Consider the following 18,217-nt stretch of genomic DNA (forward strand, 5'->3'; position numbering starts at 1 on the left):
AGACGCCTCCTGTATGGAGAAACTAGTCGCATGCATTGCTCAGGTGTGATTTTGGCCCATTCTTCCACACAAACAGTCTTCAAATCTTGAAGGTTCCGTGGGCCTCTTCTATGAACTCTGATCTTTTGTTCTTTCCATAGATTTTCTATTGGATGCAAGTCAGGTGATTGGCTGGGCCATTCTAGCAGCTTTATTTTCTTTCTCTGAAACCAATTGAGAGTTTCCTTGGCTGTGTGTTTGGAATCACTGTCTTGCTGAAATGTCCACCCTCGTTTCATCTTCATCATCCTGGTAGATGGCAGCAGATTTTTATCAAGAATATCCCTGTACATTTTTCAATTCATCCTTCCTTCAATTATATGAAGTTTGCCAGTGCCGTATGCTGAAAAACAGCCCCACACCATGATGTTCCCACCTCCAAACTTCACTCTTGGTATGCTGTTTTTGGGGTGATGTGCAGTGCCATTTGACCTCCAAACATGGTGTGTATTATGGCATCCAAAGAGTTCAATTTTGGTCTCATCTGACCAGACTATATTCTCCCAGTATTTCACATGCTTGTCTAAATGTTGTGCAGCAAACTTTATCGAGCTTCAACATGCTTTTTCTTCAGCAATGGAGTCTTGCGTGGTGAGTGTGCATACAGGCCACGGCGGTTGAGTGCATTACTTATTGTTTTCATTGAAACAATTGTACCTGCTAATTCCAGGTCTTTCTGAAGTTCTCCACAAGTGGTCCTTGGCTCTTGGACAACTCTTCTGATAATTATTTTCACTCCTCTGTCAGAAATCTTGTGAGGAGCACCTGGTCGTGGCCGGTTTATGGTGAAATTATGTTCTTTCCACTTCCGGATTATGGCCCCAACAGTGCTCACCGGAACATTCAGAAGTTTAGAAATCCTTCTGTAACCAATGCCATCAGTATGTTTTGCAACAATAAGGTTGCATCATGAGATGTTTCTTGTGTGACACCTTGGTAATGAGACACCTTCTTATAGGCCATCAGTCGGGACTGAACCAGCTGATATTAATTTGCACTGACAAGAGGCATGATTGCTTTCTAATTACTGATAGATTTCAGCTGGTGTCTTGGCTTTCCATGCCTTTTTGCACCTCCCTTTCTTCATGTGTTCAATACTTTTTCCCTGTATTGAAATATATTTACTGAGAAAAATGGTGACGTGTTCAATACTTATTTTTCCCGCTGTAAATACACTGTGCAATATGATAGTAGTATATATAATATTTTAGTTACTGTGGATTTTTGACTTTTTGTTTACTTTTTTAATATTCTTTACGGTTTTTATTGCTTATTTGCTTATTTACAATACTTGTTTTTGATCTTGTTTTGCACTATACTCTATGCTGCTGTAAATTTCTGCGGGACTAATAAAGGATTATCTTATTTTATCTTAAATCCTTCTCTAAGAGCTCTGATTTGTCCAACTTATCACGTGCAAATATAGACAGGCTAAAAACAAAATAAATATGGACTTATAGTGTCAGCTGTAAGATCCATCACTGAAGGTAATTGAGCTCAATTTTAATTTAGTTCTATTTGAATATTTTCAAACCCTCTTTTTTGAGTTGTGTGTCATGAATCGGAAAACCAAATCTCCCTTATATGTCCCATCTTTCCAATATGACATGAAAATGGGATAAGCCTCTTTAGGTCATTCTCACCAGGGTGTCACAGGACACTTATGCCCCCCTTTCATTTTGATTATCCTACTCATTTGCACAAAAATATTGCTCTAGTGTGTACACTCACTCACACACACACACACACACACACACACACACACACACACACACACACACACACACACACACACACACACACACACACACACACACACACACACACACACACACACACACACACCAAAACGCACAGCCCCTCTTCTCATTATTGCTGGTCATGAACATACATCTTCAAGTTAACCTTCTAATAGAGCCACTTCACTTTGTTATAATGTGATTAATATAGCACACAAACACACACACACACACACACACACACACACACACACACACACACACACACACACACACACACACACACACACACACACACACACACACACACACACACACACACACACAATAAGAGGTTCTCTCTCTCTCTCTCTCTCTCTTATATCATTATTATTATATCAATATCATTAGGAATCATCCTTTCTATCTTCCTGTTTCATGAATAAATCATAGTAATTTCCAAAGTCTTAAGATCCCTACGATCATGTGTAGTTTGAGATACTGACATATCTCAACATCTATTTGATGCTCTGCCACTCCTCTGACTTTGTGATTGTGAGCATGTTAGCATGCTGATGTTAACATTTAGCTCAAAGAACCACTGTGTACGCCTCACAGAGCTGCTAGCAAGGCTTTAGAATCTTAGTCTTGATATACTTCAATTTGACTTGGAGTAAAATCAGGTTTGGGAAAGTCACTTGGGTCCAACAGGAGTGAAGAACAAAGCCTGGGGTCTTGATGCATGGGTGAATAATGTCAACAAAAGGGACAATGATGTCCCCAGAAAATCAAGGCAGCTTCATTGTGGTAAAGGTGAAAAGATAAAACCGACATTGCTACATGAGTAAAAAAAGACTTAAGTTAAGGTGACTTTATTTTCAAACCCCAAACTGGAACCCTTAAGCATATTGCACGTTCATGCACACTCACATGGATGTGCTTATGCATGCACCAGCTGTTTGCATCAGCATAGGGACAATAATTTCACTGCTTGTGCATTAGCAACGACACATTGATTAATTGACACACATACCAGGCAAAACGTTTCTGAATTCAGAGGTGTGGCGCATTGTTTATGTTTTTAGATTGGGTTCGGTTATAAAGAGAGGGACAGAACATGATAGACATCTATGTAAGCGCCGAAAACAAGTATATTGTTATTATTTGAATTGTGGTGAAAATGTGACAATTTGGTAATGACTATTGAAAAGAGGGACATTTTAGTGTTATACTAAAGTGTTTCGTGTTTTATTCTACAGTAAAACTGAATATTTTACCAATTTAAATTTTTGTGAGGCTAGCTAGTCTCCCAAGTCTAGTTTGATTGGATCATTTTTTTGTAAGTGCCCCAGAGAACATTTGAGTAACTATTGGAAACCGTGTGCACCTCCACCTTAGCTCTCAACATGGCAACGGCTGAGCCGGCGGCTAGCAGCTAAAGGTGCTCACATCACGAACAGTGCTAAAAACAGTAGTAGTGCTGACAGAGATAACAGTGTTTACCTGTGGGGGAACTAGAGGCTGGGTGCTACCGTTTGTCGGGACGGCGTTATCAGCCGGTACAGCCTGACTATACCAACAAAATTACAACACACACCGAGGGGGAGAGACTTCATTCTCTGCTCAGGTTGACATCACTACACTATATCTTTACTTATTAATCTTTACAGATAACCGCTGTTTGGTGCTGTATTAATACTCTTAATTCCAGATACAGAACCTTCAAGATGTTGCCTAATTCCTCTAAAGCTCTTATCTATTTACACATATCATGCATATGAACACAGAAGATGAATGCATTTTCCAGCTTCTCCCAGACTACCAAATGCTACTCGTTTGTTAACAGGCAGTGTTTAGCAGCAACTGTGGGGATGACAAGATATAATGAGCTCCCTCTTAAAGTGTAAGAACTTCATCACGTGTCATGATGAATATAAAATGTGTTACTGCAGACTGCATTATTTATTATTCAAGAGTGCATTATTTAAACTAATGGTGTGTTTAAGTGCAGTCAAACATGTAAGAAGAATGTATTCCTGTTTATAACGTTTACAGAAAGTGTCAGATGATGAATTAAAGGGCATTAAAAAGGCTGCTTGTACCAACCTCAACATGTTGGTCAAAAAATGTTATGATTATTTTTCATATGAAATATTATTTTGAAGTAATTCTAAAGACTTGAGGTGTTTCTGATTCAGATGGATATGGAACCTCTGTTAGTCTTTCTCTATGAAACTGGAAAATATTATGATGGGGGAGTTAAAGGGTTCATATTACTATTTCCTGGAGAAAATGTGCATTTTCTTTATTTAAATGGTCATCTCTTAATATAGAACAAAACAGAAGAAGAAAAAAACTACTTCCACCCAGTATCAGACTTAGCTTTGTTGCTGGAGCTATAGTTTATCTAACTTATTGGAAAAAAAGCATCCACACACTCAAATCTGTTTTCTAATACAGAAGCTTTTGGTCAGAGGCCTGTGATCTTGCCTAGAAGAAGGTCTCAGACTGAAAGTTTGCTTATTGAAAAAAGATTTTTACACAGATTTCAGTGCGTGGATGCATTTCTTTTCACGAATGTTGATCTTCTTAAAAAATGTATTTGATGTTATTTCATTTTTGCGGGAGATATTGTCACAAAAAATGTCTTGAAAGATCCTATATTCAAGTATATTGTAGCAGTGGGTTAAGTGAGGTGTTATGTATAGTTGTCTATGTACAATCGTTTACATTCATTTTTCAATACTGATTTTTATGTAAAGCTGTTCACAGAGACACTGTGGACTAAACTGAGGATCATCTCTCGCTGACACTAAATGCATTCAATGACCACATCTCATGAACAGTTTTCTCACTCAAACACAACCTCAGTGTACTATCACTACATTTCTCACATGTTTACATTCTATTGTAATAACTAAACACAAAACTACTGTTAATTATATTGCCCTATATATAACCCTAAAGAGTGCCACATTCTGCTATATCTAAAAAGAAAATGAAACTCCCAATTGAGACAAAAAAGCCTGAGCTGTTTTTTTCATCTCTTGTCTGGAATTTATTTAGTTTTTCTTTTTGTGCACTTGGAATTACTCCATGCAAAACTGGCCAGCCCCACTGTAAAGCCTATTGAAGCATATTGTAGCATTGATTCCTTTCTGGGACATGTAAAGTAACACAATCCATGCAATAGAGAAGTGTCCTTTAATTGTTGTAATAGGGTCTTGGTTCATGTTAAATAAATGAACAGGATAAATGAAAGAATAAACTTCAAAGACAATGGAACATATCGTAACGCTGCCTGTAGTGTTGTTTCAGGTGGTTGTGTGTTGAGTGACAGTGGTACTGAGTTGATTCTGAGATGTGCATCCAGAGTTTTAGTTCCGTTGTGTATTCTCAGTCCCTTTTGGATGTGATATTCACTGTAATCTGTAACTATTGATGTAATTTCTGGGGAGAAATTACCCTCTGGGCTACAATGAAGATTCCATCCCATAATGTAGTCACTTTATTTAATGCTTTTTAAGAATGTGTCGTTTGTTCCTTAGCTCCTCCTGATCCTGTTGTTATTTTTGTGCTGACATTTTCATGTTTAACCATCATATGAATGCACGTAGTATTGAAAGCATTCCCTCTTCCCGCTCTCTGTGATTGTTGCAGGTGAGTCAGTACACCTTTGCCATGTGCAGCTACAGAGAGAAGAAGGCTGAGCCGGTGGAGCTCCTCCAACTGGATGGCTACACAGTGGACTACACTGATCCCCAGCCAGGTAACAGCAGTCACACCAAAAAATATCAAGGTCACAATTTCAACTGCAAATGTATTGTTCAAGTCCCTGCACATCTACAGTCCACCTACACAGGTGTTCTGTTTTTTTTTTGCTGCCTGAATCGATCTCCTCTCGCGACTGTGAAATTTCCACCTCACACCCAGCTTCAACCTGACAGAGGTCTAATATGCCAGAATATGTAAAAACACATGTGTTGGTGTGCCGTCAACAGGTGTTAATCTGCCTCACCCATACAAATGAACATAGCATCTGTTTAATGGTAGAGATTAAAGGGTCGGAGCGAGTTCAGCAGTTTATTAGGTAGTCTGTGAAAACAGTCGTATCATTTCTCCCGTGGCTTTGGAGGAGCTGTAAGTCAGAGAAAAACAGCGTCCAGTACTAACTCACTGGAAAAGGCCTTTATCATTTAGAACATTTAGTTTATACTAAAGACTGTTCATTCAGTCAATGTCACAATAGTTTTTACCATTCAGTAAAGTTAAACAGTGTGAAACAAAACAGAGCATATCAAAACCTTCAATCCCCCCCACCCTCTCTCCACTCACGTCATGTAAATAAAAAAGAGTTAAAAAACATTCATGTTCAGATTGAGCCAGTTTAATGAGATGATGATGCTCTTACTTTTGACTCTTGAATGTGTGCTGGAGTTTTGAATGCAGCTCGCTCTCCAGCTCTTCATCTCCACCATCACCGTGCCTTGAGGTTGTAGGAGAGGTCTTTGTATGTGTGAGTATATGTAGGAGCTAGTGACTGACCATGGTTACACTGGTCCTTTCAATGTGTCATACGATCACGCCAAGTCGGTGCGCTCCGAGAATCAGATCTTGCCGAGGTGGCCTGGCTCATATTGAGTTGGGATCTCAGTGAGGTGTGGACATCATGTGGACACAATCCAGACAATTTATCAAACGTAGGTCTCCATCATCTTCCCCTAACATGGGAGTTCTTCTCCAGAGGAGAGCAAAGGGAGGAGAGGAGGGAAACCAGGACCCGCTGTCTGAGTCCTGTTAAGTTACTGCTGATGAAGACACAACATTTCCTGATTTTGCTGCTTCAAGAGAAAAGAAACACAAAGCAACAAAATAATAGGAGACTTTCATTGTGACTAACAAACAAGTGTACTATTGCAGAGAGGAAGAGTAAGCAGCAAAAACTAATTTTATTGTGAAGAATTCATAGGAAATGAAATGTGTTTAATCCACCGTTTCAGCTTATCCTTTGACAACAAAATATATCCGACCATTAACCGATCAGACGGGTCACATCCAGAAGTCAAGTGTGGAAACAGCTGAGTTCCAATCTGCTGCATCAGATCACAACAGTGGCATTAAAAAGACACGTGACACCATGCCCTAACATCCAATTGGATCCTGCTTGTGACAGTTACTCAGGACTTAGTAGAGACTTACAGTACAAAGTTCACTTAGGTGACATGATGGACCCATCGAACTTTTATAAAGTGTTACAAACAGGAAAGTGTGATCCTGTTCACACATAAATCAACTTCCTCTTCCTCTGTCCATCCCACAGGTCTAGACGGCGGTCGGACGTTCTTCAACGCTGTGAAAGAGGGCGACACCGTGATCTTCGCCAGCGACGACGAGCAGGACCGGATCCTTTGGGTGCAGGCCATGTACCGAGCCACGGGCCAGTCACACAAGCCAGTTCCTCCCACCCAGGTCCAGAAACTCAACTCGAAGGGTGGCACAGCGCCTCAGCTCGATGCACCCATATCTCAGTTCTGTAAGTCATCAACTCTGATTCTTTTAGGTCTCTACTTCAGCCCCATTTTGTGTTTTTACACGACAATCAATCCCAGTGTATCCTCTGAAGCCTACTTCTGTTATACTCTCCATTCATATTGTAAAATATGAATGGATCAGTTTGCTGACCTTGACATACATATTTAATTATAAAGTTGAGGCCCTTCTTTTCATCGTTAACAGCGTCTTGTTCTCTCTTTTCTTGTGCTACTACTTTAGTTGTCCTTGCAGCATTTTTTACACATCAGCCAACGATGTTTTTAGTTTTCCTCTTCCTGCTCATGTTGTGCACCTGTTTTTAATTGTTAATCTTTTTTACCGTGCGCTGCTTCGCTCTTTGTCGTACAGCTGCTGTTAAAGTGTCGGTGGCTTTGCTGTGTGTCTTTATGTTTCTCTGTTTGTTCCTTCTTCATCTTCTTCTTCTAAACCCTGACCCTGCTATCTTGTAGCTGGATTAAAGGGTAAGTGCTCTCATCCCTTTTCTTTCTCTTCGCTCCTCTTGTTGTCCATTGCTCTTCCTCCTTTAATGCCTTTCTATTTGTTGTTTCTGTGTGAGGACAGAAAGACGAGACATACTAACACGCATGCAGACATGATTTGCTTTGGCTGTGCTTCTGTCTGCCATCTTTACAGCATTCATGTGTCATGGATCAGCCTATAAAAGTGCTGCATTGTAGGTCAGGGAGTTCTATTATATGTAGATATTTTCTTTTTTCACGAGGACTTCATGTTTGTGATTGCTGCAAAGCTATAGCATGATCACTTTTTAACAACATGTGTGATGGTCACCGTATCACCGCCATGAGAAAAAATCTCAACGGAGGGGGGGGGGGGGGCTGACATGTAAACCACCCGAAAGATGCAAAATAAACGGCTGCAAATATTTTACATCAAAACTGTTCATACTGGTAGTGAAAATAAAAACCCTGATGTGTAAAGGCCCATAGAGTCTTCCATTAGGAAAATATGGTGTATTTTTTTTATTAGATACATAATTGTTCAAAAACTGCTTGATCTGCAAATTATTAAACATTTTCTTTTTGCAATTTCAATTGTCTTTCCTCTCTCGGGTAAAGGTCACATATAGTAAGACGTTTTTTTTTTTACTTGTTATTGGCTGAAATTTAAAGAGAGTTTTAAAACAGAAGAAAATGTTCAGCTCTAAATATGGTGCACAGTGTTTTTTGTGAAACGGGATTTTCCAGAGTTGGGCTTGCTGTTTGGTGGAGGAGGCCAGAATGTTTAGAACGTTAAATCTGGTGAACATTACAACGTTTCACAACAAAATCGAGATAATAGTACCAATTTGCTACATAGAAAGAAAAACAAACAACCCATCCCATGTCAGTTTGTAATGTTTCCAGTCAGGATGCTTTCTATTGCTCCTCTGTGAAAGTTAACAAGATCCTGGCACGGGAATCTTAAGTTCCCTTAAAGAGACAGCCGTCTATGAGCTTCCTCCACCAGGATGGAGATGTTTGAGGTCCATGTCAAATTGTTTGTGATGCTGATTCTGAGGAACTTAAAGCTGCTCACTTGCTCCTCCTCAGCTCCATTGATGTAGACAGGAGTGTGTGCCTCCTTTTTTTCTAAAATCTTCATCAGCTCCTCAGCTCCATTGATGTAGACAGGAGAAAATCTTCATCAGCTCCTTGGTTCATTGGGCGCCTGCTATAGCACTAACATTGTTGTATTTAATTGTAGATCAGGATCAGGCTGCCCAAAGTATTTTTGACGATCTTTTCTTAATCATAACTAAGTAGGTTTGTTGCTTAAACCATATTCAGTTGTTTCCTGTGAAGACAGAAGTTTATTTTTTGAAAACACTGTATGCATGTAAAGAGCAGAAATTGACTTGTGTTGCTGGCTTTCGTAGGAAAACGCAGGTAAAACTAGGCATAACTTTCCTAAGATGACATAAGAACTGTTGTATGAGGATACATTGAACGTGACCGCCCCTGTTACGACCAAAAGTGAGGCTAGAAGGGAACTTAGAGTGTCATAGTTTGAAGCATAGGGCCACTGACCAAGGGTTGGTATTTGACGAGTTAGGATTGAGGATGTGTTGGCTAGAAGGCATACACTTGTATATCAATTACCAGAAAAATGTACCTTTAAGTAAACTGCAGTGTATTGTATCAAACAAAATTAAAATACAGCATAACTGACTTAAAGAGAAATGGGTGCAGACTAACACACCTAATAAATGAAAAACAGCTTCCTGCATGCATTTTTGTGGGTGGATTCAATGAGTGAGCTGTTTTTGACACAACCACTGGAGTCCCACTGAGTCCCAGCAGTGGGTAATTACCAAGTTAAAAGTGCCAGCCAATGAATTATACAGTGTGGTTGCTGCACAATTAAATCAGGCAGCAATCAGTCAATATTACCAAATAACTACTTGTCAGTTCACACCTGGATCCACGCAATGAATAATAAAACATCATGTTACCCCCACCCACCCAACTCAAATCAAAGTAGACTACATTCAAACATTGTAACAAACAAAGACAGAGTTAAGAGTTTTGTTTTCCAGCTGTTTATGCTTTTTGTTGAAGTGATGACTGATGGTTTACTTTGTTTTGACATTTTATTTTAGTAACACAGGATTATACTTACAGTGAAAATATAAAGTGTGAAAGGCTGTTTGTTCTGTCCAATTAGGTTTCAAATGCTTTCTTCTATTATCGTTCAGTGTGAAACTTCTTATATATATATATATATATATATATATATATATATAATATAGGTCTAGGTCAAAGCATACAAACATTTCACATTTCGTTCTTTGACATATTACACCTGTTACTATCTTAGCTTTAAATTACATTTGTACATCTTCATTTTCTTAGTCAAGTTGTTACTGTTATTTCAAATGGGGTGATTCATAGAGATCTTTGACTTGCTGCAGACCTTAGATTATTCACTTCTCATAAAACTAAAGCAGACATTCTGTTGGACATCTGTTGTTGGGACAGAACAGAGAGGAGCTAACCTCCAGGTGGATGTACAGATGACAGGATGAGCAGCAGTAACACAGCAGCTGTTTCTGTGTCCACCTTCCTCCTGCTCTTTCTCCCAATGTCCCTTTACATTCTTCACCAGGCTGGTTATGAAATTACAGGTTCAGGCAAAGGTCAGCACACACTAACAGTGCATGACGCATGTTAAAACCCATGCACCCATTGTTTTCTTTGGAAGTCCAAAGACATGGGTCAAGTCAAGTCTTTAGAAGCTTGAGCTTAAGCTTTACAGGAACAGTGTTGTTCCTTCATTTTACAGTTCTCTGCCTCGATCTCCAGGTCTTGTGGTGGTTCACTTTTACACTGTGATCTCTAGCTTTCAACCTGTTTTCACTGCTGAACCAGTTTGATATTCTGATATACTATATTCTTCAAACAAATATTGTAGACCCTTCAGTCAGCTGCTCACTGAAACTCTCTTTTTTGTTTATCTAAAAATGAGATAATATTTTTTCTCCAACAATGTCCACACAAGTTTTATGATTATTTCAATACGGTTACCTTAAAGCAACATTACTTGGTTTAGGTTAGGGAAGACTGAAGTCATGGTAAAAACTGTAAACACCAATTTGCAGTCTGAAGTGATATTTCTATTCTTTAAATAAGGCCATAGTTACACACTCATAGTCTACTGCCCTTGAAGGTCCCACCGTCTAACACACAACAATTTCATTGTGGCATTGAAGTGGAATTAAATGAGTGAATACTACACAATAGGGGGCGAATATGGCTCAGTTGTAGAGCAGGGTCGTTCTCCAATCCTAGGATCGGCAGTTCAAGCCCCAGCTCTGGTAGTCCTTGTCGATGTGTCCTTGGGCAAGACACTTAACCCCAAATTGCTCCCGAAAGCTGTGCCATCAGTGTGTAAATGTTAGTTAGAGTCCTGATGGTCAGGTGGCACCTTGCATGGTAGACCATGTCATCAGTGTATGAATGGGTGTGAATGGTTTTTGGTAACTTGGGGCCTGCTACACCTATTAGTAGGTTCAGAAGGCTGTTATCGTTTATTCACATGGTTGATGACAAAAACGAATAAAGGAAGACAACGCCTACCTCTATTGGTTGTAATGATTATGATTTGAGCAAAGGAGGAAGTCAGGTGACGTAGTATAAAGAGTGACAAGGTCAGCATAGGGAGGAGGTCGGGGTGAATGGATGGGTCAAACAAACGCAGGACTTTCACCCAGGAGATAGCTGTCAGACCGAGCAGAGTTGTGTTGAGTTTGATAACTTCATCTGTGAGAAGCTTTGACCAAATTAAAAAGTGTATCTTAATGATCAGGTGTGCAGTGGTTGTGGAAGGGGAGGTTGGGGCATCATTGAGGATCTTCACCAGCATAATGACAGAAAGCTGTAGGCGCGTTTCATGGTCAGTCCACAAAAAATCAAGCCGCATGCAAAATAGCCCCAAATGCTTTTGACCATCCAACCCAGGACCAGTAGCGTTCCTCTTCTCTGGATCTATAAATGAATAGCAGCCGTCAATCATTGTCAGGGCCGTCCTTCCCCAGTCCAGACGGACGGGGGTGACTAGTGTCACTGCATGTTACTGTCCAGCCCTCCCGCCTCTACTCCCGCTCACTCACATCAAACAGACCTGACAGGCCAAGAGCTACAAACCAAGGGGGCACCACAATGTCACCTTTTTAGATATTTGGGGGGGGGGGGGACTTGTTGAGGGGACACAATCAGCTCCCAGCATCCTGCTCTTTGTTTTGTTTGTTGATTGACAGCTGGGGAGCCTTCACTGGGCAGTGAAGAGGACTTTGGCTGACAAATCTCCTGATCGCTGTGGAGCTCCGTATAACCTTCATTCACATGTGTCCCAGGTTTGTCCTGACTGATGGGACAGACCACACGCCACTGTCTACTCAAGATCAAAGTTGAATTGGATCTATGATAAGCTGTGCAGTTATTGAAAAACAACACCCTGTGGAGTGGTTTTTTTTTATTGCTGTGAGCCAGAATGGATTAAACCAATTATAACATACCTTTGCAGAAATGAAGACATAAAGGCATTGTTTGTTTATATTTTGGGAAACACACTCCTTCTGCTGTGTCTGAAATCCCCTCCTTGTCCACTCATGCACAGCTGCCTTCCAGAGTCAATGTGCTTATTTTTTTAATAATCATAAATAGAAATGGGTTTATCAAATGAGCACAAACCAATGTGTGCTAGGGCAGGATAGCAAGGAGTAGTGGTTGATGTCCGGCCCTGAGCATGTCTATAGTGTGTTGTGTGCACTGGACCTGAACTAGAACACAACACGGGCCCAAAGACAAATCAGGGATTTGATGGCACATTAACTGCAGTGGGGTTTCAGTTGTATTGCATTGTGGATAGTTTTTTTTTGTTTTTTTAAGAGTTCAATCTTTTAGTATTGAAATTTCTTAATTCTAGCAGTTGGGTTTAATGTAATATAATGCTGGTAACCAACAAGCAATAATGATGCGTGGTGTAAGGTTACCTTTCTATGACAAAACAATTAACCGCGTCTTTAGTTAGTGTCTACTCAAACACTCTGTTTGAGTTTCAGGGCTGTGAAGCATTAAGGTTCGACATTGGCTCTGCATATTATCACATCATTATATAAGATTTGCAAACGTATTGACATGTAAATCCCAAATCCAAGAAAGTGGAAGCGGAGCAGGTGCCCCCCTCCCTTTTGTAGCCCACCAGCAAAGCCTGGTGGAGCCAGCCTGCAGGTTTGTATGGATTCACAGCCCCCAGCAGCCCTGCGAATGTCCCCCCCCCAATCCCTACTATAGCACCCTGGTGTAAGTATAGCACACCACCTCAAGGAAAGCAAGTTAAATCCTTTTGTCATATTTGAATTAATCCTCCTATTTTGCAGACAATCGAGATTAGTGTGAGGCCACCCCACATCATCTGCTCATTCTGAGATGTTCAGGAAAGCGATTAATTAAGGGCCCCACCAGGGGGCTGGGGCCACCGACACTAGTGTGAAGTGGCATTAGAAATGGGAGGGTGTTGTGAAGCAACTGTTGGATTGTATTATGGGTAACGCAGTTCTGGACCTTGGCCACTCTTGAACTGCAGGGCTTAGGTATGTGGGTTAACATATGGCCTATTAGCATCAATGCAACATTCTGTTTTATAAGGCAGTACCTGTCCGAAGCCTAGGGTAGTGGTAGAATTATTCTTCTAAAGACCGTCCATTAGGCTGTATAGCAACTCAAAATTCTGAAGGCTTCTCTTTTATTGGCTATTAAAATTACAGGCACAAGACTGGCAGTGCATTTGAATGAGTCTACTGGCAAAATAACTCTGTGACATGTTTTGTCAAGTAATTAGATTCCCGGGTTGACGGAAGTTTATTTTGAAAAGACTGTATGCATGTAACAAGCAGAAGTTGACACCTGCAGGAGTAAAATGAGGAGTAACTTTTTCGTAAGAAATCACAAGAACTGTTTTTATGAAGATACGATGACACACAATATGTCCATTTGCATTTATAATGTAGCTACAGTTAACATGCAGTAACACAAACATCCACAACTTAATCCAATATTAATGCATGATCCCCTTCACCAAAATATTTGCACATTCCCCCCCAATAAAAGCCATAACTGAATCTTTTATCAGTGAATTTAGCATGGATGTATCATCAGAAACTGGAAAATGTAGCTGTTTGTGTACAGATCTCTACAATCCTTTATAATGTGAAAAGACGGGGAGAGGTTACATAGCTTTGAGGATCCCCAATACCTATGACGGTCAGAGAGAGTCGAGTCAGCTTTCACCAGCTTTTGTCTTCCTATGATAAACGGCACAAAACAGGACTAATGACAGCTTTTTTCCATATTCTAGGAATAGTACATGTATCGTTCAAAAGATGGATTAGCATATTAATATTTTATGCTTGCGATCTTTAGCACTGCAGAGAGAGAAGTGTACAAATATTTTGGGTTCATTATGAAACTGTGGCAGGATAAATAGACTTTGGTGTGCCTTGGTCATGCAGTCTTTTACCTTGTTTACACCGGCTACACATAAGCAGCAGCAGCAACAGCTGTCTTCCTCAGTATCTACCTCACTGGATATGTACAATTATGCACAAGTGTTTCAGCAGCACTTACAGCCCTGTACAAAACCAATGTAGTTACAGGCATAAAGGCCATAAAGAGGATGTTTTTCTTATTTGTACGTCAATATATTTTCTTTTTAACTGTTGATATTATAACAAAAAAAACTTTATGAAACAACAACACAGAGGCTCTGTGGTCCAAAACAAGACAGCAAACTTTATTACTCCTTTCAACCTTGACAAGCGTATCGCAGACCTCAGTTATTACCTTTCTCAGTAAGGGCCTTAGACATATAATATTTGCAGGCGAGCATTTCGCATCTCTGTGTTGTTTATTCGTTACACCCCTAAAGGGTCTAAAGGGCTTAAGACAGTGGAAAAGACTTGAACCTGAAAAGATGTTTAGAGCTGCATTAATCCAAGTCGACGCGATTAGACATGAATGTCTGTGCATGAATTCAACATGAACATGAACACCAGAACTAACCATCAACCTCCAGATCAGCAGTCATCTCCTGAACGCTGCCTGGAAAACTCTCCTGTCCACCTTAACTTTACCTGCCTGTTGAGTCAAAACTGGCAACCCTCATGAAGGGCCCATAATTGAGTCAATGCTGGACACATAACCTAATAACTTACTGTGCTGTTACATGAAAACTGTAATTTAACCAAAATTTTCAGTTAACGTTATCCTTTGTTGAGTTGTGCGTACAGCATTGCAGTATAATTGGCACTTCATAGGATTATTTGTTTCAATTTTTGTTCCACATGAGAATGAATTGAATGCCTTGGTGAACTTTATTCAGTTTTTTCTTCCAGGCACTGACATTTGCCTCCTGTTTCTTTGTCTCTCTCCCTGTCTGGCCCTCATTGGATGGATAAATGGGTGTGCACAGATGCCGACCGAGCCCAGAAGCACGGCATGGACGAGTTTATTTCAGCCAACCCCTGTAACTTTGACCACGGCTCGCTGTTTGAGCTGGTACAGCGCCTCACTCTGGACCACAGACTCAACGACTCCTACTCCTGCCTGGTAAGGAAAGGCCTAATAATGTAGCTGAGAGAAATTCGAAGCCTGTCTGCTCCATCACCACCATACACCTGAGCAATCGCTGCATAAAACGCAGCGTGTTTGTTGGGTTTTCATTTTGGAAAGTTACTCAAATGTTGGACTCCCACTTGATTACACTTTCAGAAAGGTGGGGGGCTGTATTGGATCATCTCACAAGAAATTAAGCTACAACCACACTGATATGTTTCCTTTTTAAAATACAATCGAACACACTCCGTACACACCTTTTAGCACCGTAGAAATGATCTCTGTCCATAAGGACACGCCTGAAAACGCATGTCACATGACCACATACACAGGGTATTTGAGTAGACAGATTTGTCTACTCTGAAGTTGGATGCTTGGTTAGAGAATATACAACTGAATATTATTGTACGTCCTATAATAACAGGTCTTGTTTGATGCTTAAGATCTTGCTCTATATTTTCCACACACACACTCAAACAGGGCGGATTTATTGGAAATATATTAAAGATTAATCTCTTTCACACACACATCAAATTTAATTTAAAAAAATTAACAAATAAAATCAAAGTTTTACTTCATTACGGTTCAAGAAAGTGCTGAACATCTACTCACTCGTTTCCCCTCAGTATCATTGTTTCCACAGCAACAACATTCATGCTTTGTTTGTTTTCAGATTCTTTGTGAAATTCTCCAAGGTTGTGAAAAACAAAATCTGCTCCATAGGGTTGATGAGGCCACTGGACACGCTGCTCCCAAATGCCTTGAATAATAGTTTGCCTCCTGTGCATGTAGGCAAATTCACAGCTGCTAGCATAGTCAACAAGATCAGAAATGCCTGTAATTCTTTAGACCTACTGAATTAACCACTGTTGGTTGTTTGTCTTCTTATGGAAAAGTGTCACGTGGTAGGGGGGTGGGAAATCAGGACACGTTGTCACTGAAAAGACACGATCAGGAAGCAAACATCCTTTTCAGTGCGTCCAGCTTAAACACAACCCTTAAGTTTTCAATCTAAAACTGTGTTTTTAGGGGTTCAAAAATTAAAGTTCAAATGTATTAGTGTGGACATATAGCCTAAATTTGAAGGAGGCTGAGATTACACAAAGACTGCAAACAGGACTGTGGTCACCGTCGGTTTAATTAAGCATTGCAATGATTCACTTCATTCAGAGGCAACAAAGACCCATTTTCTCTTCTATGTTGTATCTACAGGTAAAGATATCAGTGTTGTGAAGCATGCTGCCTGGTTTGCAGTCTTGTATGACTTCTGTATGTGTGTAGCAACATCTGTCTGCCTCACTCAGCAGTGTTTGTTTGTGTCACCCACAGGGCTGGTTCAGTCCCGGTCAGGTGTTTGTCTTAGATGAGTACTGCGCTCGCTACGGCGTTCGAGGCTGCCATCGGCATTTATGTTACCTGAGCGATCTGCTGGAGAGGGCGGAGAACGGAGCCATGATCGACCCCACCCTGCTGCACTACAGCTTTGCCTTCTGTGCCTCCCATGTCCATGGAAACAGGTACACGTCAAGGTGCTGGCTAGTCCTGTGTCCTTCACTTTACACACAGCCAATAGCTAGCCTAATGCTAAAATGATTACAACACAAAATATGATTTGTTTTTATTGTCATAACGGATGTTGGAGCAGGAAAATGATGACAAATGAATGAAAAGCAAGCCAGTCCACAAGTACAGGCACATATAGGATGCCATATGTGACCCCCCCTCTCTGTTTTTTATGCCTTTGAGTTAAATGCTTTGATTTGTTTTCATATGCATGTTCTTTGCACGTTGTTTGCATGTTGTTTGCACGCTCATTTTTCCTCTCTCTTTTTTCTATTTTTCCTGTATAACCTCTTTACCCTGTTCACTTTCACAAAATGACCTTCCCCTCCACTGTTCCCAAATCCCTGCATGTCCACACAACCAAACCTAGTCAGCGTGTGTCTGAGTTGCTAAACTGGCCGGTATCTGAGGCCGAACTTGAACGAGCCCTGTTCCTCTCTGCCCCTGAGCTTCCTGCTAAGAGAGAACTCAAAATCATAGAGTTCATGAAGAAAAAGGACTTCAGGTCCTCAATTTTCTCAGGATCTAGAAGGTAAGTAATCTCCTATAGTTTGTGTGGAAAAGTCTGAAAGAGAAAAACAGAAACATCTTCTTTATATAATGTAACCATCATCCCTGACACTACGCTGAGATCTGGAGATGCATTGCTAATCACAGTTTTCCAACAACACAAATGGTCAGACAGGTTGAGAAGCAAATCAGGTTTGACCCGGTTATCAGCAATAAATCAGCAAGACTGAACTAGATTTTAGAAATGATCAAACTGAAATATCCTTCCCAGGTTTACTGACTCTTTTCAATGACGATAGCTGGCAGCAGGAGCTCCAGAAGTTGCTATAAAATACTAACTGCCTGTGGGCTGGAAAAATTACTCGAAGCGTAGCAGCTTGATCCTTTGTGGAGGAAAGCTTAAATTAACATCAGTTATAAATTATTCCAAAATATCAGTTTTTTCTTACCTAAAACTAATCTCCAAATAATGCCTTCATTTCAACTCTTGCGTTTTACCTTAAAGGGCCAGTGTGTAGGATTTGGCGGAATCTAGTGGTGAGCACCCAACTGAAAATTCTCCTGGCATGTAGGAGAACTATAGTGCATGTGGAGAACTGAGGCAAATTCGTAATTTGTGATTCTGGGCTATACAAAATAAACTGAATTGAATTGAATTGAATTATAGTGGCCAACAGGAAAAAACAAATGGCTTAATCTAGAACCAGTGTTTGGTTTGTCCTT

The 18,217-nt window shown here is 40.4% G+C and overlaps 1 protein-coding gene across 1 annotated transcript in view; it reads left to right on the forward strand.

Moving 5' to 3' along the window:
- cadpsa (Ca2+-dependent activator protein for secretion a) overlaps positions 1 to 18,217 on the forward strand; it is a 126,911-nt gene that overhangs the window by 72,157 nt on the left and 36,537 nt on the right. The window contains exons 10-15 of the mRNA XM_054616472.1: positions 5,418 to 5,526; positions 7,078 to 7,290; positions 7,760 to 7,771; positions 15,279 to 15,415; positions 16,751 to 17,013; positions 17,316 to 17,516. Coding sequence (XP_054472447.1) covers positions 5,418 to 5,526; positions 7,078 to 7,290; positions 7,760 to 7,771; positions 15,279 to 15,415; positions 16,751 to 17,013; positions 17,316 to 17,516 — 935 coding nt within the window. The remainder of the gene's footprint in view (positions 1 to 5,417; positions 5,527 to 7,077; positions 7,291 to 7,759; positions 7,772 to 15,278; positions 15,416 to 16,750; positions 17,014 to 17,315; positions 17,517 to 18,217) is intronic.

The sequence above is a fragment of the Anoplopoma fimbria genome, chromosome 17 (assembly GCF_027596085.1).
Source record: "Anoplopoma fimbria isolate UVic2021 breed Golden Eagle Sablefish chromosome 17, Afim_UVic_2022, whole genome shotgun sequence".
NCBI lineage: Eukaryota > Metazoa > Chordata > Actinopteri > Perciformes > Anoplopomatidae > Anoplopoma > Anoplopoma fimbria.